Source organism: Sphaerodactylus townsendi, linkage group LG02, assembly GCF_021028975.2.
Source record: "Sphaerodactylus townsendi isolate TG3544 linkage group LG02, MPM_Stown_v2.3, whole genome shotgun sequence".
NCBI classification, from domain to species: domain Eukaryota; kingdom Metazoa; phylum Chordata; class Lepidosauria; order Squamata; family Sphaerodactylidae; genus Sphaerodactylus; species Sphaerodactylus townsendi.
The window spans coordinates 38,334,257-38,359,553 of NC_059426.1; the positions used below are offsets into that span (position 1 = coordinate 38,334,257).

Consider the following 25,297-nt stretch of genomic DNA (forward strand, 5'->3'; position numbering starts at 1 on the left):
GTTAGCTTTTTTTTTCTCCTAGAACTTGTTCAACAAATTGCTCTAAATAGCCATTTGTTTCCCTCAGATCTCAGTACTATACATGTAATTCTGTTTAAAATAATTTAAAATGAAAGGTTTATCTCTGTACACATATCTGGATTGGTGGGGCAGCGCTCTTCATGTGGGGTTGAGGAGAGAATATACGGACTTTTTCAAGCTGAGCTTCTTTTCAGTGTTAAATGCTATCCTAAAAACTCTAACCAAATTTCAGTCAGGTAGTTGATACCAGTTCTAATGGTTTTCTATAGAAGAATTTTTAATTTGCAGTAATGTACTTCAGGGCCTCACACACCTGGATGGCCCAGACTAGCTAGATCTTGTCAGATCTTGGAAACCAATGGTCTGGTCGATACTTGGGTGGGAAGGAAGTACAGAGTTGCGTAGAGGCAGGCAATGGCAAATAGTCTCTGTTAATCTTTGCCTTGAAAGCCCTATGGGTGTTGCTGTAACTTGGCTGCAACTAGACAGCGCATTCCACTACCACCTATTTTAGACCATGACATAGCTATTTGTAATAACTGTGACAGAAAGTGGTAGACGTTCTAAAAATCCTTGTGACGTCTGTTCGGCTGCATGAAAGTGACTGGCCCAGGGTCACCAATTGAGTTTAATGGTGATATGAATCTGGGTCTTCTAGGTCCTGACTAACATGGCACACTGGCTGTCCACCAACTGTAGAGTTCAGCAGTGATGAGTTTAAAGGATTCTCCTGTTGCTCTGTAAAGTAGGCTTCATGTGCAAGTCCTCTTAGAAATTTTGACTTTCCCTACAATCACTTGTTTAAATTATAGTAAGTAAACTCGTTTCCTTTCTTCTTGAAGAAGATGGTAAAGAGAGATTTTGGTCTTCCAGTGGAAAGATATTTCTTTTGTATAGAACCTGACAGTCAGTATCTTCATACAGAAATAGGTCCTGTTGCGAAAATTATTACCTTCTAGTCCAGTGGTTCTCAACCTTCCTAATGCCGCGACCCTTTAATACAGTTCCTCATGTTGTGGTGACCCCCAACCATAGAGGAGCGGTGTCTCTGTTCCTAAGACCATCAGAAATATGTGTTTTCCGATGGTCTTAGGCGACCCCTGAAAGGGTCTTTGACCTCCAAAGGGGTCACAACCCACAGGTTGAGAACCAATATTCTAGTCATTCCCATCAAAAGTCTCTGGATAGTATTGTGGTTCTGTTCTCCTGAAAAGAGAGGGTGATCATGTGATAGGCTCTGGAAATACCCTATTTTGAATGAACTCTGGCTTCTGGAAGATGAGTGTGTGAAAGAAGAGAGTCTGATCAGATGTGAGATGGAAGCTCAAGTTGGGCATCATGCCAAACCACAGGCAAGAAAACGTAACAGTATGAGGCCTAAATGATGAAGCATGTGAATTTATTCTAAAGATTAAACCTGATATTATTGGGTCAGCTGATACTCTGTGAAGTAGAGTTTTGGCTGGAAACTTCATCATGCATTTTCAAACATTTTGGGCTTTTAAGGAAATAAAGTAGCTGCACTTCTTTAAATCGGGTTTTCTTGTGGGTTTGTATTTACTATTATTAAACTTCATTAACATTTTAGTGGTAACAAAACACATAGTGCTCTTCCATTTAGAGTTATTCCAGTGAACTTGGACTGAGATCCAGCGCTGCAAATCTTTTTTTACAGATCAAAACTAAACCTCTTGTAGTTTGGTCTCTTTCTTTTGTTCCTCAGATTGGAAAGCCAGGGGTGCGCAGAAAATGTATGTATCAGAGATATTTGGGAAAAGAATACATTTGCGCCCTTGTAACTTGGCTGGAACAATGGTGTTACTCATTTCCTTCTTTTTGGTGCAGATGATGAGCTGAAACTGAACATGGAATATTTTGAATGTGTGTGTGAAGGCATGTCCTGCGGGAACGGCGACCGCTGCAGGGGCCATCGGTGCTTTTCCTCCTTGAGCATCAACAACGGTGCCAAAGTGTATCAGAAGGGTTGCTTCCAAGTCTATGAACAGGGGAAGATGACCTGCAACACACCTCCGTCTCTTGATCAAGCTGTTCAGTGCTGTGAGGGATACCTCTGTAACATAAATATCACAGCACAGCTGCGTGCAAAAGGTGAACGCTTCATTTTTCTTTCTTGTTGTTCTGTTACTCAGGCATTCCTTTGTAAGTACTCAGTTTTAGTGTGAAATCTAGTATTTGGGGGAGTCATACTGAATGCATGGCTTTGGAACATGATGTGGCCTTTACAAGCCTCAGCTGAGAACTCGTGGTATATACGAGTTGTTTAAGCAGGTTGAAAAGTGGTCGTGTGACCAATTGGAACTTTTACCATGCAATCCAAAGGCGGTAGGGGCTGAAATGGCTGTTGGAACTGTTGCCTGAGGCACCAGTGTTATGTAGACTGGCACAGATGGCATTTCTTAGGGACTTAAGCTTGAACCTGGAAGTTGATCCCTGTGGTGGCTGACTGCCACCGCCATTGCCTGCGCTGGTATGGAGGGGGGCGTTCCCGGGATAGATCCGACTTTAGTTGGCTCCCAAAGGACTTTCAGCCTGGGAATGACTCCCTTCAGTCGTGCAGGCTTATGGCGCCCAAGAAAGTGACAAGTCATTTTCCACTATGGGATGTCCCAGGGGTGAAAGGAGTTTCTTCTCCTCCCCCTACACCTGTGTCACCGGTTGTCGCTTTGGAGGCAGCATGGTGGTGTGGTCCCCAGCCACCACTCTACTCCCCCCCTCCCCTAGATTGGGCTGTTAATTTGCCTCGTCCATGGGTCTGCAACCTGCAGGTCTCCAGATGCTCATGGACTACAATTCCCATCAGCCCCTGTCAGCATGACCAATTAGCCATGCTGGCAGGGGCTGATGGGATTTGTAGTCCGTGAACATCTGGAGAGCCGCGGGTTGCAGACCCCTGGCTTAGTCAGTTCAGAATCCAAGTTACAGAATGAGGCCTGCTGTTGGGTTTGATCCTGAACTTGGGCTAGAGTCCGAATTTAAGGCAAAAATGAGAGCAAGAATTGTCGAAGGCTTTCACGGCCGGAATCCCTTGGGTGCTGTGTGGTTTCCGGGCTGTATGGCCGTGTTCTAGCAGCATTCTCTCCTGATGTTTCGCCTGCATCTGTGGCTGGCATCTTCAGAGGATCTGTGGCTGGCAACTTCAGATCCTCTGAAGATGCCAGCCACAGATGCAGGCAAAATGTCAGGAGAGAATGCTACTAGAACATGGCCATACAGTCCGGAAACCACACAGATCCTGAGAGCAAGAATCTCCATTCCACAAAACTGCTAGGGAAAATATGGCATATGATTCATTGTGTTCCTTGACTGGGGGTATAATACATGGTGGGTCCCCATTAAAATGTTTTAGTGTGGCATGAAGCCATTGTGCATTATTTTAGCACATTTTTTTGTATGTGCAGAAAGTCCAAGGTTAAGTTCTTAGCGTCTCAGGTTAAAGAATCTGAGGTAGCAGGTACTAGAGAAGTCTGTCAGATTCTACAGAGCTACTGCCAGTTGGAGTACTTTAGCTAGTGACCGTGGTGGTATAAGGCAGCTTCATTGTTTATCAAAGGAAGAAGAAAAAAGGCCTCAGGAAAAGTAAATGAGCTGGAAATATACAGGTATCTAAAGTTGAGGCTAGGAGAGGCTAGCAGTCTAAGCACTAAAACCATTTCAAGTTCACTATGCAAAGTTTGGGATGAAAATGAAAAGAAATAAATCTGTTCTTATTCTGTCAGATCAGCTGTTGCAAGTACCTGGTAAGGTCCTTTGTTGGCGGTATGACTGTTTGTGAATTTGACTTTGTGAACCTCAAAAACTGTTCCTGGGTTCACATTTGGAGATTGGCCAGCTTATCTTTGGCCAGCTTATCTTTGCCATGTGACAATAACTTCAACTAATTTATTCCATGAACTCATGCAAACTTCGCTGAGTTCTGCATTTAAATTGTGTAAATATATACGAGCAGATGCATTTTTACAGTTGATTGTGTCCAAATGGTCAGTATTCAATTTTGGCCTGTATGGGAAATGTCTCACTGTCTTGTTTTATTTTCTCTTGTGTAGGGCAAGCGAAAGCGATGGAGTACCCCAAGGAAATGCTCATTGTTTTTATAATGGCCCCAGTTATAGCGTTGATGCTACTTTCAGGCATAGTTTGTCAAATAATCCGAAAAGTCCGGCAGCACAACTTGGAAAGGCTCAACTCAAGAGACGCAGAGTACGGAACGATAGAGGGACTCATAGCCTCGAATGTTGGTGACAGCACACTGGCTGTAAGTAACTTGTCTCAAAATCTGTTACTCAGAGGCGTAGCAAGGGGGGGAAAGCGCCCAGTGCACCAGTGCGTCCTCCGCCCCCACCCCGGAACGTCCCCAGAACACCCTCGTGTTCTGTTCTCCTGATGCGTCATGTGCCCCCCCTTCCCCTTGGAGCTACGCCTCTGCTGTTACTACTCAGGTCACATTTTCGTCAGCTTTTGATCAGAAATGTGACTCATTAAATATTGTGTACTACGCAATGTTTCCTTTTTTACACGATCTTTTAAGATCTGAAACTATGCAGTTTGGGGATAAAGTCTTGGGCTTTGCTGACACCTGCACTAAAATCCCCCCTTGATCACAATGATCACTGAGTTGCCTTGGGCAGATCACTGTGGTGCTGTGGAATGAGGCATGCAGGCTCTGTGGTAGAGAGTCTGCTTCGCATGTTCGATCCCCAGTAACTCCAGCTTAAACAATTTCCAGTGGTATATGCTGTGAAAGACAGCTGCAAGAGACCCTAGAGAGGTGGTGCCAGTCCGAGTTTTTAAAAAATTTATTTAAAAGATTCTTATGCCATCTTTCTACCCGATCCCCAAGGCAGCGCACATAAAAGCATTTAAAATGTCTGAACAAGTAAAAACAATATTTAAATCATAAAATAATTCAATAAAAATGCATACAGAAACAACTCAGGTGCCAGAGAAGAAGGCCCAATAACCGTTACTGGGCTATGCAGATTGAAATGAAGAAGTCTTCACCCACTGACAAAAGATACCAATAGAAGCAGGCAGAGAAATCACCTTGGGGAGAGAATTGCAAAGTTTTGGTGTCATCACTGAGAAAGCCCAGCAAGAATGTTTCTGCTTGGAAAAGAGCTGCAGCTAAGGTTCCCCTGGCCACCTCTACCAGCTTTTTATCCATTTCCTGGCTCAGCCCTTCCCGCCACCAACAGCACCTCCTTTTTGCTGGGATTAAGTTTCAGATTTAATGTATTGTCGAAGGCTTTCACAGCCGGAATCACTGGGGTGCTGTGTGGTTTCTGGGCTGTATGGTCATGTTCTAGCAGCATCCTCAGATCCTCTGAAGATGCCAACCACAGATGCAGGCGAAACGTCAGGAGAGAATGCTGCTAGAACACAGCCATACAGCCCGGAAACCACACAGCACCCAAATTTCAGATTGTTAACTTTGTGGATTCAGGACTAACACATTAGGAGCAGGACATTTTTTGGTGGTCGCTGCTTCAAGTCCTTTCTGAGAGGAGGTATTTGAGCCCTCTTGCTTGGCTGTTTTTAGAAACTGGCAAAAAAGAAAAGAAAGAACACTCTTTTGCTAGGTCCCTTCTGTACATACCACCTCTGTAGTAGCATCAAGAATAACCGGAAAGAGAATAATTGCTTGCTAAGCACAGGTTGTCATGGTGGCATTTTGCTGTACAGGCAGCATGATCAAGCTAGGGCAGTTCCAGTAAGCAAAACACGTATGCTAATAAACTGTTTTCCACTTTGCAGTGAAGGTTTGGGAGTTGCTATTGGTTGAGGGAGAGAAGGTGTGCCTGTGTTTTTCTCTGCCAAGATGAAAGTCAAGTACTGTGTTGGCATCGCTAGTCCATTGTTAGCAGTCAGGTATTTTAGGTTGCCTGTAATTAAAGAGAAAATCAAATGTTGTCAAACATACCATTGCACAAATCTCAGCTTTAGGGTTTGTTAAAGAAATATTTCACTATGGTGTTAGTTAGGGGCACAGCTGGGGCCGCTTGAGCACTATTTTGCATCAGTTGGGGTGTGTGTGTGTGTGTGTGTGTGGCAAATCTAGTACCAGAGCAAAGCTTTTCCTTCTTTCTTCTGCAGGCATCCCCAAACTGAAAAAAACATAGTGGTAGTTAAGGTGCCTGGGCCACATACGTACATTCATTAAAAGTTCAGGACTGTGATAGTGCAACAGCGAAATGAAAACTTTGACTCATTTTATTAATGAGATATAATGAGATATAAGTATCATCTCTCTCTTTTGTGGTTCGAATGATCATTATTTGACAGCATTGGAGTGGGCTACAGGCAAACCCCAGGTGACTGTCAGTGTCTCCCCACACAATTTTGTTGCTCTCCAACCCAAGAAATTTTTGTACTTCCACCATACTCTCACTTACGTATTCAGTCCCTTGTTGAAAAGCAAATCAGTAATGTATCTGCCAAATGTCCGTTTCTAAACTGTCTGATTTTAGAATCATGTTAAATTAATATAATTACAGGTACACTCAGGCAAAATATACTGTGCGTGTGTGTTTGAGTTCCATTTAATCTTGTGGATATCCCAATATTTCAGGTGGAATGAAAACATGCAGTAAAATTAGGGGTGAGTGTGGGAGGAAGCCTATTGAAAGCCTGTTGGATATCAATTCCATCTGATGTAGTACAAGAACCTACGCTATAGTACGTTCTGAATGGATCCCTTACATTTTCCTTATCGAATCACTGTTCTTTTGCTACGTTCTCACATTTTTAAAAAATAGTTTTGCGATATTCAAATGCTGCCACCTTGAGGACATGGCTACAGGATTTCAGCTAGCAACTTACTGACAGGCTATATTGGGTGTATGTCTGCCAGATTGACACTGTTTGTATAACAGTGCTTATGTTCTCATCATTTCATTTTTTTTCCTGAATATGAATGTCTTCAAAAACTGGCTGTTACTCTAATCTGAAGGTGAAATAGAAAGCTTAGAAGCGTCAAGTTTCAGTCACTGCTGAGGGTTTGCAAATGTTTTCGTTAGGTTTTTAAAAGCCGAATATTGGCAGTTCATTTTTTTTTAACTACTGGAGTCTTATTAAAGGTTTGCTGTCAAAGAACAGCATGCCTTTCAGGAATTAAGTGTTTTTTTTTAAAAACACAGCATGGATTGAGGTGGTGTTCGCTGAACTTCACGCTGTTTCTCTTTGATTAACAGTCACCTCTCCAAAATGCCATGTAGTTCTGACAGTGCAGTTACAAAAAAGAGTCCAATCCTGACAGAAGAAGCTCATTGGAGGTTTATGTGGCTTAAATAAATTGTGCTTGAGTAGGAGCAGCTTTCAAACCAGGGTAATGTGTTCTGCATTGGAATGTGAACAGATAGACAGAATCATATTTCTGTCGTCTTGGCATCAGGTATTCACAAAGCTTGGCTCTGTTACTTTTAAAAAGAGGTTTTTTATTAACAGAGTTTAGGAGTTCAATTCTTGACTTCATTCATCTTTGCACATTTCTTTGAGCTGAAAATGATGGTGCTTGCCATTTTTGGAAATGAGTTTTTTTTTGGGGGGGGGGGGGTTCTCTTTTGTGGTGTTGCCAATTTAGCCCTGAATTTTCTACAAGAGCTGGTATATGGGTAAAACAGGAAAGTGCATAAAATGGGGAATGGTGATATTAAAAGTAATTGGAATTTCATTGCGTGCAACAATTGGGCTACTGTGAATTTTTTTTTAAATTATGGATTCTAATAATTGGGTTGGTTAAAAAGCTGATGGTACTGCAAGATTGCTGAAGTTAAACAAACCTCAGGGTGGCCTGAACGAGAGATTAAGGGAGACTGTGGATGGGAGGTGGGAACCCTTTGTATGCCATTCTGTGTCCCTTGATAGGAGGCAGATGAGATATAAATGTAATTGATAATAAGTACATTAGAGGTTGTAATTACACATTTGTGAACTATATCCCAGCATCTACCAGAACTTTTTGCTGATGTGGCTTTCTTTCCCCCTCACCCTCCCCCAAGCCCAGAATGTTCCAGAAAATGCTGGTGGGGGAGAAAGATGTGCTCCACAGGCGGAATTCCTTCCATCTGTGAAAATGCTGTGGTGGAGCCAGGCCAAAGGTGTGGAAGACATGCGCATCTGCTTGTACAGTTTCTCGTCTTAGTGACAGAAGTAATTCATTAGTAATAATTTCCATATGGCGAAGTTGAAAGTAAGAGTGTCATTTTCTGCTCTGTGTGAACATTGGTGCCAAAACCTTTAATCTTGTTTCTCCACAGGATTTATTGGACCATTCCTGTACATCTGGGAGTGGCTCTGGTCTTCCCTTTCTTGTGCAAAGAACAGTCGCTCGCCAAATTACACTGTTGGAGTGTGTGGGTTAGTAAATGTTCGTTTGGATTTAGTCTTTTCAGTTGCCCTTGCAGGCCGATGATTGTAAACTGCCTCCTGAATTTTGGTCTAGGGGACTGTGGAATATAGAATGGTGTGTGTGTGTGTGTGTGTGTGTGTGTGTGTGTGTGTGTGTGTGTGTGTACATATGGTATAAACACACACCTATACATACATGTGTGCGTGTGTGTATTATATGTGTGTGTGTATATATGTATATATATATATATGTATACTTTAAATCTGATTACTGACTCATTGTGCTGAGAATAGTCCTTGAGGTTCAGCATCCTGTCTGTTGCGCATTGCGTACTGTAAATAAAACCTGCAAGTCTTAACAAATTCTGAATGCAAATAGTGCAGAAATATGATGATCAACCAGTGTTAAATCTTGTTAAACACTGATATTCTATCAAGTGTCCACAATATTTAGGAGTTATCAGAAAATCTTAATAGTATCCTTACTTTTTAATGGCGATCATTCCCTAAAAATTACTCCTGTATTTGTCTGTATTTCAGTACTGTATCTTCCTGTGAGCTAGTGCATTTCTGTTTAATCAACCAAATGTTAAGTCCGTATTGGCTTGCCAGTGGAATCTTTGGACAGGAAGTCTGTTCTATATAATATCAATGCCTCATAGGTATCATGTACCCTGTTACCCCGGATTACACCTGTTCCTGATGAACGTGTGCCAGAAATGAGGTAACAAAATGATACCAGCTTCAAACCTGTATTGCTGCCAAAGACAGCAGGTGGCATTGCGTTGAAGATAAATTTATTTTTGACTGTTCAGGTCGAACCGTGGGCTTGCAGTCTGCAGATCACGTCTTACCCTCATGTTCAGTGCGGCTGCCTATTACTAGACACATTGGTATGCAAGTGTCTGTGGGGGCCTTTGTGCATCAAACAGACACCTCTGTGTTTCATGTAGATAGTTTCAGGTGGCTGAGCTGTGTTGGTCTGCAGAAAAAGAACAAGATTTGAGTCTAGTAGAACCTAAAGACTAACAAGGTTTCCAGGATGTTAGCTTTCAAGAGTAAAAACTCTGATGTATCTGATGAAAGGAGCGTTGAACGTGGAGGGCAACAGGTATATTTGGTATATATAATCCTGTCAAGCAAAGTTGCGGGCGGAAATGTGGATTGTGTGGCACATCAAATTAGAACAGTTATCTGTCAAATGACCAGCCGTTTAACCTCAGAAGTTCATTAAAACATAAGCAGAACTTTACTTGAACTGAGAGAGAAAACATACAGGATACACATTAACAAAGCATCACCAATAATAGATACATGCACAGCTAATAGTTTGTTACATTTTGGTTGCGTTACAATATCTTTTATAGTCTATAGTCAGAGCACTTTATATATCATTTGGTTTACAGCCGCATATAGAGCATCTTTCTTTTAGTTAGTCAGTCAGGCAGTCTCAGAGAGTGTGTGGTGAAGGAACAGAACACCACCAACGGATTTTAACTGTCACCTTTAGAATGTTTGTGCAGCTTCCCAGAATTCCATGCTGCTCTTGCTGCTGCTGCTGCATGCAAAGCAATTCTGTTGGAAAATTCCAACAGAATGTTTGGACTTCTTATTGACCTTTAAGGTGCTGCTGGCCTCAAATCTTGTTTCACGTGTGGATCTCTTAGAGAGACTCCATGCGGCACTCTGTATTTTGAATATAACGCCACAGCTCAGCAGCACAGCACATGTCACATCTGGTAAGGTCCTGGGTGCGGTCCCTGAAATCTATAATTAAAATAGCTCAGGTATGGGAAACTGGTTTTAGTCCGTATAGAGGATACTAGGCTAAGAGACAAATGACCTCACTTGGTATAAGGCAGCTTTTTATGTGCCTTGCATTATGACTAACATGGCAGTCTTATTGACAGCTATCACAGTCTTGGATTTAGCTTGAGGCTTAAATGAAATACAGTAGATAGTAGAATAACAGAATTACTTTCCAGTCCTAGCCTTGGGTGCTCTTTGGTGAAAGAGACGCAAGGGTAGTATCAAGGACGAAGGTAAGGGGGGGAGGTTCACGGGTTCAAACCCACCCATTACATGTGCAAAGCTCCGCCCCCTCACCCCCCCACCGGCTGGGCTCCCAGCCAGCAGTCCCTTCTTCCCTCTCCTTTGGGGAGAAGAGATTGCCATCCCCAGCCTCAGAGAGCTGCTTTAATAAGCACTGAGGCTGGGGGCCACGCCCCCGAACCCACCCCATAAAAAAATCTATAGCTACGTCACTGGGTAGAATCCTAGAGTTGGAAGAGACTACAAGAGCCATCACATTCAACCTCCTGACATTCAGAAACACACAGTCAAAGCACTCTCAATATATGTTCATTCAGTCTCTGTTTAAAAACCTCCAAAGAAGGAGACTCCACCACTCTCCGAGGCAGGGTACTTAGTATGTTTACAGCATGGGTCCCTGCTTTGCCTCCATCTGGTTTGAATGCTAAACCTTCACTATGTTCAGGCTCCAAGTAACACACCATACTATTTTGACTTTGAATAGCATGTGTTTTGATTTGATATTCGTGTGAAGTGTACTCTTTCTCGGCTAATGAAATCCACTGGTACAATCTTTTGTACGTTTTCTTTTCTTTCTAGGAAAAGGTCGATACGGAGAGGTCTGGAGAGGACAGTGGCAAGGAGAAAACGTTGCTGTAAAGATCTTTTCTTCCCGAGATGAAAAGTCCTGGTTCAGGGAAACGGAATTGTATAATACAGTGTTACTGAGGCATGAAAACATTTTAGGTAATGGGATCATTTTGTACATGAGCAGATGTGGTACAGTTGAGGATACAAGGAGTGGGGAGCCCTTTCTGTCTCTTCCTTCCTACAGCCTCGATTTTTCTTGCTTTTAACCAGGTGAAGTAAAACTTATTTTCAGAGTATCAGATAAGATGGGACCAAGCCCCCACCCAGAGGCATAGCTGGGCCAAACTGCGCCTGGTGCGCAGTGTGTTTTTTGCGTTCCCCATGCCCCCCCGCAGCCCTCCCCCCATGCGGTGCCCCCCCGCGGCAGCCCCCGCCCCCCTTCCCACACTTACCTTAGTTCCTTTTCTTTTTCTAGTACTTTTTCAGGCTGAAAAAAGCAGCCTCTTCACAGTTCAGGCTAAAAACTGCCCGAGGAACTATACTTCCCAAGAGACCTTGTGAGCCCCAAGGTCTCCTGGGAACTGTAGTTCCTCTGGCTGTACAAGCTGGCTCTCTGCCAGGTTGACCTGAATCACTTCCAGGTGGTCCAGGGGCTGCCCTTGTGAGTTCTCTGGAGCACTGGTCACCACATCTCCATGGAAAGTTTTATAGAAGTATAATGGAAGTGTATTTCTTCATTGCAAGTAAGAAAAAAGCATTTATTAGTTGTAAAAGAGATTAATTCCAGAGTGTGATAAAGAGAAGCAGACTAAACTGGAGAACCATTTGATTCCCAACTCCTCCACATGAAGCCTGCTGTGTGACCTCGGGCCAGTCGCAGTTCTCTCAGAACTATCTCAGCCCGTATGGAGGCCTACAGTGGCAAACCACCTCTGAACTCTGTCTTAAAAACGCTACAGAGACTCCAGCTGTGACATGACAGTACACACCCAGAGCTGTGTATATTGCCCCTAATGAAAATACAGTTTTGTGGCACACTATAAAGACTTACAAATTCATTGTGGTCTAAACTGTTGTAGTTTAAACTCCACCATCAAATGCATGAGAAAACATCTGATAGAGAGGACCCTGCCTCCAGATTGAATGGGGATTTTGTTCCTTTTAAAGCATTTAGGTGTGTGTTAAAGCATGTTATGACCCTGTTCTTTTCCCCACCCTTTTTGAAATGTGTTTCTTTGTCAGAGATGAGTGGATATCAATAGGTGAGTCATCAGTTGTCATATTGGACTGTTCAAAGAAGTGTTTAACATTGGGAGATATGGATCAGATTTTCCCCCCATTGACCTGTTGTTGGATCATAAACTTAAGGCAGTGAGCTCTGACTCCTGAAACCTTGTGCCCTGATCAGTCCCCTCGAGATTCCTGTTTATGTTTGCTGCATCTGATCAATGGAATCTGTTCATTTAAATGTCTAGTCAGGAATTCAGGAATGGGAACATTTGGGGAGAGGGGGCCAATTCCTCTCATGGCCACTAGTCTGAAGGGGGGCCACTAGAACTAAGGGTGGCGTACTCGATTATGTCAGGAAAGGCTAGTGAGACAAGCTGTATTTGGAGATGGCCTCCTTATGTCCCTTGCCAAGTCAACAGACCACCAGCAGCACTGGTAGACAGAGGGGATGTGTGTAATTTCAGAACTGATTTAATAGTATGTGTAATGGGGGGGGGGGAGTATCTGACTTGACTACCTGATCCCTCCCCCAACGTACATTTCCTCTTTCCTTTCAGGCTTCATTGCCTCAGATATGACTTCCAGGCATTCCAGCACTCAATTGTGGCTAATCACACACTTCCACGAGATGGGCTCTTTGTATGACTATCTCCAGCTGACTACGCTGGACACAATCAGCTGCCTCCGGATAGTCTTGTCTATTGCTAGTGGCCTTGCACATTTGCACATAGAGATTTTTGGGACCCAAGGAAAACCGGCCATTGCTCACCGAGACTTGAAGAGTAAAAACATCCTGGTTAAGAAGAACGGACAGTGTTGCATAGCAGATTTAGGTGAGTTGGTATTCTCTTTCTGTCTTGGTTTTTCTGTTGCGTTTAAAATACTGAATGGATGATATGCACACTTCTGGTAACAGGATACATACAGGTCTTGAAGACGTTTTGTTAGGGAATTACAAGTTGCTTTGAAAGATCCTCAAGCATCCACTAGAGGGCACTTAGAATTTTAAAAAATCTGACTTCAGGTTTGAAATCCTGCTTTTACCAGAGGGAAAAACTCTCTAAATAATGTGTTGTCGAAGGCTTTCACGGCCGGATTGAATTGGTTGTGGTGGGTTTTCTGGGCTGTGTGGCCGTGATCTGGTGGATCTGCCAGACCATGACCACGTAGCCCGGAAAACCCACCACCATCACTCTCTACAGAATATTTATTATGTACAGTTGTAAAGACTTGTATGGGCGGGTGCTAAATATTGGGAAGAAGGGGAGTCAGGAATTAGAGATTTAACACTACAACCCTAAACTGTTAACACTCTTCTAAGCCCATTGACTACACCGCCCTTCGAAGTGTGTAGCTCTTCTTTGGATTGGCGTGTTGATGTAGCTGACTTTGCAGTTTCAGCCAATGACTGGAGAGCATCCTGCGGCTTCTGTAATCCACCCTCTGTAATCCACCCTCAGAGGATCCAGGCCAGAGGTTTCATTGCTGCTTTGTCTTTTCTGTCATGTTGTAGCGTTGATTTTTATCATACTGTACTATGCATAGTTTAAATTAAAACTGCTTCTGGCCAACCTTTGACAAATGTGAAGCAGGCACTTATGGCCCAGGCATTGGGGGTGGGGCAGGGGTGGGGGTGGGGGTGCAGAGGATGGATACATACTCTGCGGATCTCTTTGGACAGCAGGTGATGTGGTGTGAAACATTTCAGAATATGATGGAAATGCTACTTTGATGATTTATAAGATTGCATGCATGGGATAAAAGAGTAATCAATTAATCAAGCCTTTAATGGCACAATAAACAGTAAAAAAATACTGCAAGAGAAAGACTGATAAAACCATAGATAGACAAAGCAGAGTGTACTCTAATCTGGAGGAAGCAGGTTTGATCCCCCACTCTGCCGCTTGAGCAGTGGAGACTTATCTGGGGAATTCAGATTAGCCTGTACACTCCCACACATGCCAGCTGGGTGACCTTGGGCTGGTCACAGTTCTTCTGAGCTCTCTCAGCCCCAGCTACCTCACAGGGTGTTTGTTCTGAGGGGGGAAAGGAAAGGAGCTTGTAAGCGACTTTGAGTCTCCTTACAGGAGAGAAAGGGGGGATATAAATCCGAACTCCTCCTCCTCCTCCTCCTCCTCCTCCTCCTTTTCCTCCTCCTCTTCTTCTTCTTCTTCTGCTTCTGCTTCGCCATGCTGTTCTGTAGGCCACATTTATACCCCGTCATATCTCTACAACTCAAGGTGGCTCACAATATCAATTCCAGCGTTCAGAAGGTCTTCAAGGGGCAGTCTTACATAGAAGTCACTTCAGTAATCTAATCTAGATGTAAGCAACACATTCACACCAGTGACATAATCTTTCCCACCTAGGAAGGGCCACATCTGGATCACCAGCTAAACTGACAAAAAGTACCATGGCCACCATTGCTACCTGTTCATCCAACAGGAGGCCCAGATCGAGCAGCACCCCCAAGGCCCAAACCTGCTCCTTTAGGGGGAGTGCACACCTATCCAGAACAGGAAAATCTTTCTCTGGAAAATCTTTCCTCCGAGCAGTAGCACCTCCATTTTGTTGGACTAAGTTTCAGTTTGTTAGTCCTCCTCGATCCTGAATGTGGCTCCAGGCACCTGTTTCCCCGCCACCTGCTGAAGGCATAAGATAGAGCTGAGTGTCATCTGAGTCTTGGTGGCAACGCAGTCCAAATCTCTGAATGAGCCCTTCCACATCTTTACATAGATGTTGAAAAACATGGCAGACAAAACAGAACGTTGCAGGGCCCAGTAAGCCAAGGACTAGAGCAGCAGTCCCTCAGCACTACACTCTGAAGCCTACTTTCAGACCAGGACTGAAACCACTGCAGAACAGTGCCTTCCAGTTCGAACCCCAAAAGGCCGTCCAGAACAGTACCCTGATAGATGGTTTCAAAAGCTACTGAGAGATCCCAGAGAATTAACAAGGGTTTGGCAGAGAGAAATTTTTCTCTCTTTCTCACAATACTAGAACCAGGGAGCATACATTGAAAATGCTGGGGGGAAGAATTAGGACTAATAAAAAGAAACATTTTTTCACGCAACCTATGATTGGTGTTTGGAATATGCTGCCACAGGAGGTGGTGATGGCCACTAACCCGGATAGCTTTAAAAGGGGCTTGGACAGATTTATGGAGGAGAAGTCGATCTATGGCTACCAATTTTGATCCTTCTTGATCTCAGATTGCAAATGCCTTAGCAGACCATGTGCTCGGGAGCAGCCACAGAAGGCCATTGCTTTCACATCCTGCAGGTGAGCTCCCAAAGGCACCTGGTGGGCCACTGCGAGTAGCAGAGTGCTGGACTAGATGGACTCTGGTCTGATCCAGCAGGCTTGTTCTTATGTTTGGCAGTTCACCTGAAAAAAGTATACGGAGGAGTAGACCATCGTCAAAGTCTTATCCCTCTTCTTTTCCGTTTAACAGCAGCTCAGCACGTAACTTTTTTTTTCCAGTTACAGTAATAATGTTGACGTTGGCAGCAAGCCAGCTGGGGTAGGGAGGAGTTGCCTTTGCCATCTGCTCGTTTCACATCATTTGTGGCAGTTCCAGCAGTCTCATGAGGTCAAAGGCAGGAGATGATTCTCCATTGCATTAAGCTTGCGGTGTTTTCCTTCCCTAGTGCAGCCCACCTTTCTCAAGCTGTTAACTTACTATGCATTTGTGTGATCTTTCTGTTCTGTTCCATTCCTTCCCTTTTTAATTGCCATTCGTTTGTTTTTGGAAAGTTATACCCTTCCTTGAGGGTAAATTTTCACTTATTCTGCAACTCAACAGTTTGACTTGGGCCCAGGCTTCTGAGTACTGTTCTTGGCTCAAAAACCCATTTTGCTCTCAGTTTCCATTTCAGTTAGGAATATTATAACCACCCTTTGCCATGCTGTTCTGTAGGCCACAAGTTCAAGAGCTGTGTGAGCTACTTTGCTGCCTACCATGCTAACAGCAGTCATTTTTAAAATAACAAATATAAACTTGTGGTAAATCCTGTCTTCTGATTACAGGCCTTGCAGTGATGCACTCCCAGAGCACTAATCAGCTGGACGTGGGGAACAACCCCCGTGTGGGTACCAAGCGCTACATGGCTCCAGAAGTCTTAGATGAAACCATCCAAGTGGACTGCTTTGACTCCTACAAAAGGGTCGACATTTGGGCGTTTGGGCTGGTCCTTTGGGAAGTTGCCAGGCGCATGCTTAGCAATGGTAAGTATATTTATTTTTGTGGCATGTCCTGTGGCATGTAAAAAGAATTGAATTTAAATGGGTAAGCATCTATTTCACTTTCCTGGCAGTGGTTGCTTTCTTACATTGCATATATATGTATGTTCTCTGAGTAACCCATATTGCCATATTGAACATTTTGCCATATTGAACATTTTGGTATTGTCACAGCAGTTGACATGCCAAACACACGCTTTCAGTTTTGGCTTCTGGAAAAAGGATCATGTTGCATTCAAAGGTTTATTATGATTTAAATCTTGTTGACAAACCAGACTAAAAACATGAGGACCCACGGGTTACCCACTACTAGAACCAGGGGGCATACATTGAAAATGCTGGGGGGAAGAATTAGGACTAATAAAAGGAAACACTTCTTCATGCAACGTGTGATTGGTGTTTGGAATATGCTGCCACAAGAGGTGGTGATGGCCACTAACTTGGATAACTTTAAAAGGGGCTTGGACAGATTTATGGAGGAGAAGTCGATTTATGGCTACCAATCTTGATCCTCTTTGATCTGAGATTGCAAATGCCTTAACAGTCCAGGTGCTCGGGAGCAACAGCCGCAGAAGGCCATTGCTTTCACATCCTGCAGGTGAGCTCCCAAAGGCACCTGGTGGGCCACTGCGAGTAGCAGAGAGCTGGACTAGATGGACTCTGGTCTGATCCAGCTGTCTTGTTGTTATGTTAGAACCAATACCTCATTTTATGTGTAAGAGCTACCATGCCTTTTGTCCACTGTTAAATACACTCCGGATGTCTTTGACTACTGATAACTGGCAGTTTAGGATGGGTCCAGATCCATTACAGTGCAGAAAACTTGAGCAACTGTGACTAGTCTCTGGCAAAGGATGCGAAATATTTATACAAAAGCTCAGGATAGGATTGGGCAGGTAGTCGTCTTTGCATCACCTCTCAAGGAATGGAAGTGGGCACTTGTATGATAGAGAACTGCGGTCTGTAGTAGATTTTTCACTCTTCTTACTTAATGCAAAGAAATGGCTGTGTAGGTTTTGTGAGAGTGCACATTTATTGCGGATGGAAAAGTTTACAATATGTTAGAGGCAAGACTTAAGAATGCAGAGTATGTTAAGGGCATACCCTTACGGAGAAAGAAAGAGAGACCTCATCCATATGATTTTCTTTTCACTATCATGTAGCCAAAGGCCCACTGGTCACGGAGAAGCTATTTTCAACATTATCATGACAATATAAATACTATATGTGACCTTTGTACTAATACATCCCCAGAAATGCTTCTGACACTTTATAAATTATTCAACAGCTATTTGCCTGCTCAAACCTCACTGTGCCTACCAGCAAACCTATATATGTTTTTAAGTATACGAGTGATGTGCAGTGCCCATTAGAAACAATGTAGAACGAATGTCACCATCTATTCATATTCCCTGGCAAACATTTGTTTCATGGGAGAGGAGTGTCGTAAACATCCAGTTAACCATATTTCTCAATTCTTGGAACAGTGTTTGTCACTTTGAGACCCCTGAGAATTTAATCTGTAACATTTTAGAATACATGATGAACTTCGAAATGAAACTTTTGCCTGTACCAGTATGCTACATAGCTTTCCTTCGTAAAAAAAATGCCAGAACTCAAAACCTGGAAGAAGTTTCTGCAAACAAGAGGCTCCTTGTGCTCTGTTTCATTTCACCATGTAGTGAAAATATTTCTCATGAAACATAGGAGACCATGCCAATGTTTAAGGTCAGAACAAATTGTTATACCTTCTGTCCCTTCATTTGACCAGCTGTAGTAATAGGACAATATTATAATTAAGTGGCTTCTGAAATTTTCCACCACAGTTGAAATAGTAGCAAGGTCCACTTACTGTTCAAGAATGTGGTATTATCTATACCCTCCCCTCAGTTTTCTCAAGGGAGAAAGGAGGGCAAGGAGGTACACAAGGATTCCTGAAACAATGGAGGGGTTACTGGACTAAGCTTGCTGACATAAATGGGTGAACTAATTGAAGATATATGGGAATGAGAATTGTTTTCAGCTTAGACAACTAGTGCCTCTTGCACTCAGCTGATAGTCCACACCAGAAAAGAGAGAATTTCCATATCATTAAGGATAGAATTGAAGTCACAGCTCTGAGTCTTCGGTTGAGACTCCAAAATATGGCACACACCCCACTTATCCCATCATTAAGTGTGTTGTTTGAAAAGCTTTCCTTCTTTTAGTAGGTGTTGTGTTGAATTGATGGATCTGATTATGTAGTAAATCAGGGGTCCCCAACTTTTTTGAGCCTACAGACACCTTTGCAATTTGACAGTGTGTTGAACTCATCTAAAAAATGGCTAGTGCAGGAGGTGGAGCAAACTTTTCAGTCACACAGTGAGGATCTTTTTGATACATTGCCAATGAAAAGCCCCACCTGGTCCTACCCATTTTTTTTTAAATCCATAAATACTGTAATGCCCACAGGCATCACATTTGGGACCCTTGGAGTAAGGAAATAATGCCTGCATATCAGGAAAAACATACACCTGTTACCAGCTCTAGGGGAGGAACACTAGAGCAAATGAGACTGGTGACAATGTGATGTGTGTGCCTATATATATATATCCTTTTCTCTCCTCCTGCCTTTCTTTCCCCTTTGCCCCCCATCACCAACTCCCTCCTCATTGTCCTCCTCTTCTCAGATGCCTGCATCAGCTTGCAAGAGTTATTGGTGGTCATGGCGGGAGGTGACCTGTCTGCCTTTCCTCCCCCCTTAGCCCCATGTCATTAGCTCCGTCTTCATTTTACTTCTCCTCCTGTTCCCATTCCGTTGTTTTGTTCATTTTTTTTACCCATTCTGTGTAAGCCCCATCCAAGCCATCCATGCGTGGTGATTGGCTGGAAATGAGTTGTCACCACCATGGCTGGCCTTTTATATAGTAGGATGACAGTGTAGATCAGAGGTTAGAGGGCCTTGTTAGCTCCCATAGGTAGTTCTGGAGCCAGAAATATTCCCCCAAGACCGATAATGCTTTTGCTTTGTTAAGGTCCAGGTCTTCTGTTGGACCTTAGTGGAACCCTGTACACATTTATTTTTATGTTATTTTACTTCATTTACTGTTTGCCTTTCTAACTGAACATTGAGGAGGATATGTAAGAATGGGACTGACGCATTCTCTGCAACCAGTTACAACCATATTTGGATGATCTCTGAAAGTCTTGGTCTAAATCAGATCCAGAAAATAAATCTGAACACAATCCCAGTATAAAAAGCAGCTTCTGCATTTCATACATTTGTTTTGTTAGATTTGCTAAAGTACATTAACTGACAGGGGAACTTTTGGGAACTGGATATTGGTTGTGTTTGGGTAGGTTAAAGGATAAGGTTATTTTGACTCGCATGTACACATACTATAGTAAAGCCTGCACTGTACTGGAACTGGCTATTTGAATTGCCTCACTGACCTGACAGAGACCCATCCATATTGCACAGATAGGTGAAGCTGCAGCCAGGGCTATGAAATGGCATCATTATCTCTTGCCAGACTGCTGCCCTTGGGTATTGACTGGTGTTTATTGCTCATCCTGTGAGCTCATGGCCATGCTAGAACAATTGCATGAAAAAATTAGACTATTGTCCTTAAAAGACTCCCAGTTAAAGCAACAGATATAATACGATGAGTAAAGAGAATGTGGCAGTTATCAGGAATAGGCGGCCTATAAGTTTAATAAAATAATAAATAAAAATAATATTGATAAGATTTACAGAATTATTGAAATCACCTAATTGTAAAAATGTATCTTTGTGGACATTTTGGAGATAAATGACTGTCATGTTTGTCCAGATTTTATTGGGCAATGGGGCTTTGTCCTGCCAATATTCTCCTCTCCCAGCATAACAGTTTATTGTGTCAAAACCTGTAAACATTTGAAGTTAATATTTATGTCGTTGTTAAAATGCCTGTAACTTTTATTTCTTTCTAGCTCAAGGCAGCTTAGATAACACAATTAAAAGTATTATGTTTTATAAAAGCTGTGGGAAATGAAATGGCCTTGTAGTGTAACAAAAATAGTGTAGTATGTCCCTTTTAAGGTGAGGGAATTAGCGAGAGAAGATTCTTTGGCTTAGCAGAAGGTCTGGCAAGCGCTAGATGTTTGTTGCCTATGTATACTAAGGTCAGCTGTTGCAAGAAAATCTGTAGAAGAGCAAATAAAGTATTGTCAAAGGGTTTCACGGCCGGACTCAACTGGTTGTTGTGGGCTTTCTGGGCTATGTGGACGTGGTCTGGTAGATCTTGTTCCTAACATTTCGCCTGCATCTGTGGCTGGCATCTTCAGAGGTGTATCACAGAGAGAACTGTGCTACCACCATAACAAATAAAGTTTAACTAATTTTATTAAGGGATAATAGAGGTACTCAACCACATAATATTCAAAGCAGAAAGCAGCAAAATGCATGTACAGTCTTAGGATAAAAGCAGTGTTGAGTGGATAGATTTGGAGTAGAGGAAAGGAATTCGGGAGTAAAGGTTATAACCTGATCTTGAAGCGGAATGGTCTGATGAACACAGCTGAGCAACCCACATTTAGCTCTGGTAAAAGAAAAAACAACACACTGTGGGATGATATCAACAGACAGAGGTGTCCAGAAATACTAAACACTGGCTAGTGGGAGAGGGGTCTTCTTATGGGGAAAAAGCGATTCTCAGGGTTATCCAGAGTGACCCGTAATTTCCTAGGTCAAAGGAGAGTCTTAACTTTTCCATGGAAAGACAAGAGGCTGACATCAACTTTAAGTGTTGAGTTGTTAATCTAATGGTTGAGGCATTCGCTTGATAGGTCAAGCTTGGGAATGCCTGAATGAGGGAGGGAATTGATAAACTTATAATTTCTATAACAATGGCAATGTAAATGAGGTGGTCATTGAGGAGAGATTAGTCAGAGGAAGAGGTTTGGGGGTTTATACAACACTGACAGGAAGACTTGGGGCAAATGCATTAACAAGTCCTTTGTGTTCGTGGGTTGGATAGTCCAGGGCTGGAGATGGGAAACAGCGGCTTCCAAGGCAAAAGCACTGTGTTCTCTTAATCCAGGGGTAGGGAACCTGCGGCTCTCCAGATGTTCAGGAACTACAATTCCCATCAGCCCCTACCAGCATGGCCAATTGGCCATGCTGACAGAGGCTGATGGGAATTGTAGTTCCTGAACATCTGGAGAGCCGCAGGTTCCCTACCCCTGTTTTAATCCCTTTAGGAAGGGTGTGTGACAGATATTTTGCATGGCAAATACAAGCGAGGGCATGTCGAGACAGTGCCCTTATGGTTACACTAGCCATTTCAGAGAATTGGATCCCCTTTTTGGCAAGTTCCTGCTGGGCACCCCAAGGCTTGGCAGGATGGGTGAAGACACTGTTATCTCAGAAACAGGGTTCCCCCAATCCACCATTGGTTGGTCATGTAACAGTAATGCCTCCAGGAGATTTCTGATTATGGCACCCCCTCCCCTACCTTGGGGGCTCCTTTTCACACAGAGAGAGCTACATTGGAAAAGGCAGGGGACATCTTGGTGGGTGGTTTCCCAACCCTTCCTCAGGGAGGCAGGATCTAGAATTCTGTCACTTCTTGTGGTAGGTGAGGTCAGCCATCTTAAATGTTGAAATGCTTGGAAATATTTATGTTCTAACTTCTTTCCTTCTAAAATAATTTTGTTAGTGGAATATGTTCTTGGGTCTCACTGGCTGATCAGTATTACAGTATTATTAAAAATAGATCAAAACGAGTGCGTAATTATCTGAGAAACCCTCATAGATAAGTGTGGATGGAATGCTTCTAGTTAAAACACATGGCACCAATATGTATCTCATACCCAAATACTTCACTGCATTCAGTAGCTGGTTGGTATGGAATTCCTGGGTATCTTTTAGGGTGTCAGAGGCAGCCTGTTTCTTATATATTTAGTCTATTTAATTTTCTGCCTCCTCCCTCCACTCAGCATCCTTCACAGGCTCTTGGTTGCCCATTTTGTGTTAGGAAACCTAAAATAAGAAAAAAGTGTGTGAAAACATCTGTTTCCGGCTTATTCACCAAGACTTGGTAGCCTCGATTTGCCTTCCGTGATTCTGTAGTTGTGGAGTGAAGTACTATGTTCTAACCCACAGGGAGGACCAGATGATTAATATATTGTGGTACTAGGATTTCATAATACTGGTGAGATGTCAAAATTGCTTCACATGGCCTGCTAAGTAGTAAGTGATTGAACTTTGTATTGCTAAAAAAGATCCTGGAATATGTCAATGCCATGATCTTTCCCCCCCTTTCCTCTTTTCTTCCCAGGCATTGTTGAAGACTACAAACCTCCTTTTTATGATGTTGTTCCTAATGATCCAAGTTTTGAAGACATGAGAAAAGTAGTCTGTGTGGATCAGCAAAGGCCAAACATTCCTAACAGATGGTTTTCTGATCCTGTAAGTATGGTATCCCACTCATATACTTTTTCTACTTGATCATCTGTTGTTGTTTTTTAAAATCGTGTGCACTTTCATCTGTGTTAGATGAGAGTAGATGTGTTGTTATTTTTATTTAATAGTTGGTCTTCCCTATTTGTGTATCAGGTAGGGTACTTGTTTTAGTATGGGCACATGGGCTGAACCATCCACTATCCTACCTGTGATCCATCATCCAACTAGTGTTCCTCAAGTCCGAATCATTTTGAGTTCAGTTGTCCCTTTCATATCTATGGGGTAAGGGTTAGGGTTGGGGACCTTTATGTTAAGACATAGTTAGCCAAATCCAAGATTTATCAACATGGTTCTGATCCTGCTAGCTCAGAGGTGTCCAACTCTGGCACTTCAGACATTTGTGGACTCCTATTCCCATCAGCCATTGTAGTCCATGAACATCTGAAGTGCCAGAGTTGGTCACCCCTGTGCTAGCTGATAATTTGTTAATTCAGACATTCAGCAGACCATGTAAAATGAAGTTATCTTAACTGTGGTTTGGTTATGATGGCTGGCTGGGTAGTCTTTGTCCACAAAATTAGCTGTCTGCCATTACTCTGCAAAAAAAATTTGGTCTAAATGTGTTTTTTTTTCCTTTTCAGACATTAACTTCCCTTGCCAAGTTGATGAAAGAATGCTGGTATCACAATCCATCGGCAAGATTAACAGCTTTGCGTATAAAAAAGACCTTGACCAAAATTGATAATTCCTTAGATAAAATCAAAGCTGACTGTTGATAATCAACACATTTGATACTGGAAAGAAATTAGGTTTGCTGTCCAGCCTAAAGAAACTGCTGGGCAAATCCTAAGACTCAGTCCCAAGTGGCTTCATAGATAGGCAGAAGTCATTTTACCTGACCCAGCTGTTTGAGAGGAAATGGAACCATTTGAGCCTTAACTGGTGACATTCATATTATTATACAAATGGCCAATCTTAAAGACTTACGCTGGATCTGTGATGGCCTATGGAAGGAAGACACAGAAATCCTTAGAAGACTGGGGCATTAAAAACCATGGCTTTTAATAGCTATTTTTTATTTTGGAATAACGAAACAAACAAGTCAATTGTCTTCTTGCGGCTCCCAAGCAAAACAAACGGACTCTGTCAATTCTAATCGGCAATATTGCCTGTGCGTCTCTTCTTTATTGCACTAGGGATTCTTTACATTCTTTACTTGCACTGTTAACTGTTAATTTTTAAAGACATGACTTGCCAAAAAAAGAAAAGATTGGCTTACGTCCTCATCAGTCTGTGTTTATGAATTAGGAGGCAAATCGATTTGGGAAATTGATTCTGTAACTGACATCTTTTTTTTTTAAACTTGCATTTTTACATATGTGTACTGTTTACAATAATGCTGGACAATAGGAATTGTTTATAAGGAAACTTTTTAAAATTTTATTTATTACTAGTGCACTTAACAGTTTTAAGAAAACTGAACAAAGTGCATACAGTTAAAAGCTTATTTTTATGTGGCTTCTATCATTATTTCTTACAGACGGCCTAACCCAAAAACAGTTCACCCCTGTATTATCAGTTACACTTTTTAATCACTTTCTTTTAAGTGCTTCACATTTTATATGTGTGTGGTCTGTAATGTATATTTTCAATTCATAATATACAGGACATTTATATCTATATATCAAAATATAAAGCCATTACCCACATGATGCCACATCTAGTACCTTATTGATCTAGAGGAGGGAAGGGAAGCAATGAAGGGAAAAGAGGTGGAGCTTATAGGAAAGTGCATTTTTCTTCGCAGCTTATACATAATATGCATTTAAACTTGTATCAGGAAAAAGCTGTATTTTTTTAATTTACTTTTTGTATTTAGCAGTTATTTGTATAAATGAAATAGAATATTTTCAAATCGATTGGAAGGAAATGTTCCCCCAGTTGGTGCCTTCCATGGCATAAGGTAAATATAATGTGTGGTCTGCCGCGCTAGATAATATCCTAAGATTCCCACCCCTGGCTCTGTTTGTAAGCAAGAACTAAAGCCGACAGGCCTGTGCATTGGCTGACAAGTGACTGAGGAACCTCAGAGTAATCATTCATGAAGGTGTTGCTGATGCTGGGGGGAGGGATGGAGGTGGTCCTTGCCAAAGCCGTAACTTCACAGTGATGGGAATTGATGTGTAACAGTACTTAACAGGTTGGATCATGGACTTTCTCACCATGGCTTTTTATCTTGAGTTTCCTGAGTAAAAACTTTGATCCCAGTGCCTTGTTTTGCCTTGCCTTGTGACTACATGGTGTTTTTCCCCTCTGGAACCCTCTTAAATAATAGCTAAGGGGGCTGAATGTAATGGTGGTTGCTCTATAACCATTAAACCAGCATAATACTAA

General features: G+C 42.5%; 1 protein-coding gene across 1 annotated transcript in view; it reads left to right on the plus strand.

The window, feature by feature from the left end:
* ACVR1 (activin A receptor type 1) overlaps positions 1–25,297 on the plus strand; it is an 83,593-nt gene extending 58,296 nt beyond the window's left edge. The window contains exons 3-10 of the mRNA XM_048485144.1: positions 1,867–2,130; positions 4,086–4,294; positions 8,295–8,394; positions 11,017–11,163; positions 12,795–13,070; positions 16,267–16,464; positions 22,779–22,909; positions 23,545–25,297. Coding sequence (XP_048341101.1) covers positions 1,867–2,130; positions 4,086–4,294; positions 8,295–8,394; positions 11,017–11,163; positions 12,795–13,070; positions 16,267–16,464; positions 22,779–22,909; positions 23,545–23,679 — 1,460 coding nt within the window. The 3' untranslated portion in view covers positions 23,680–25,297. The remainder of the gene's footprint in view (positions 1–1,866; positions 2,131–4,085; positions 4,295–8,294; positions 8,395–11,016; positions 11,164–12,794; positions 13,071–16,266; positions 16,465–22,778; positions 22,910–23,544) is intronic.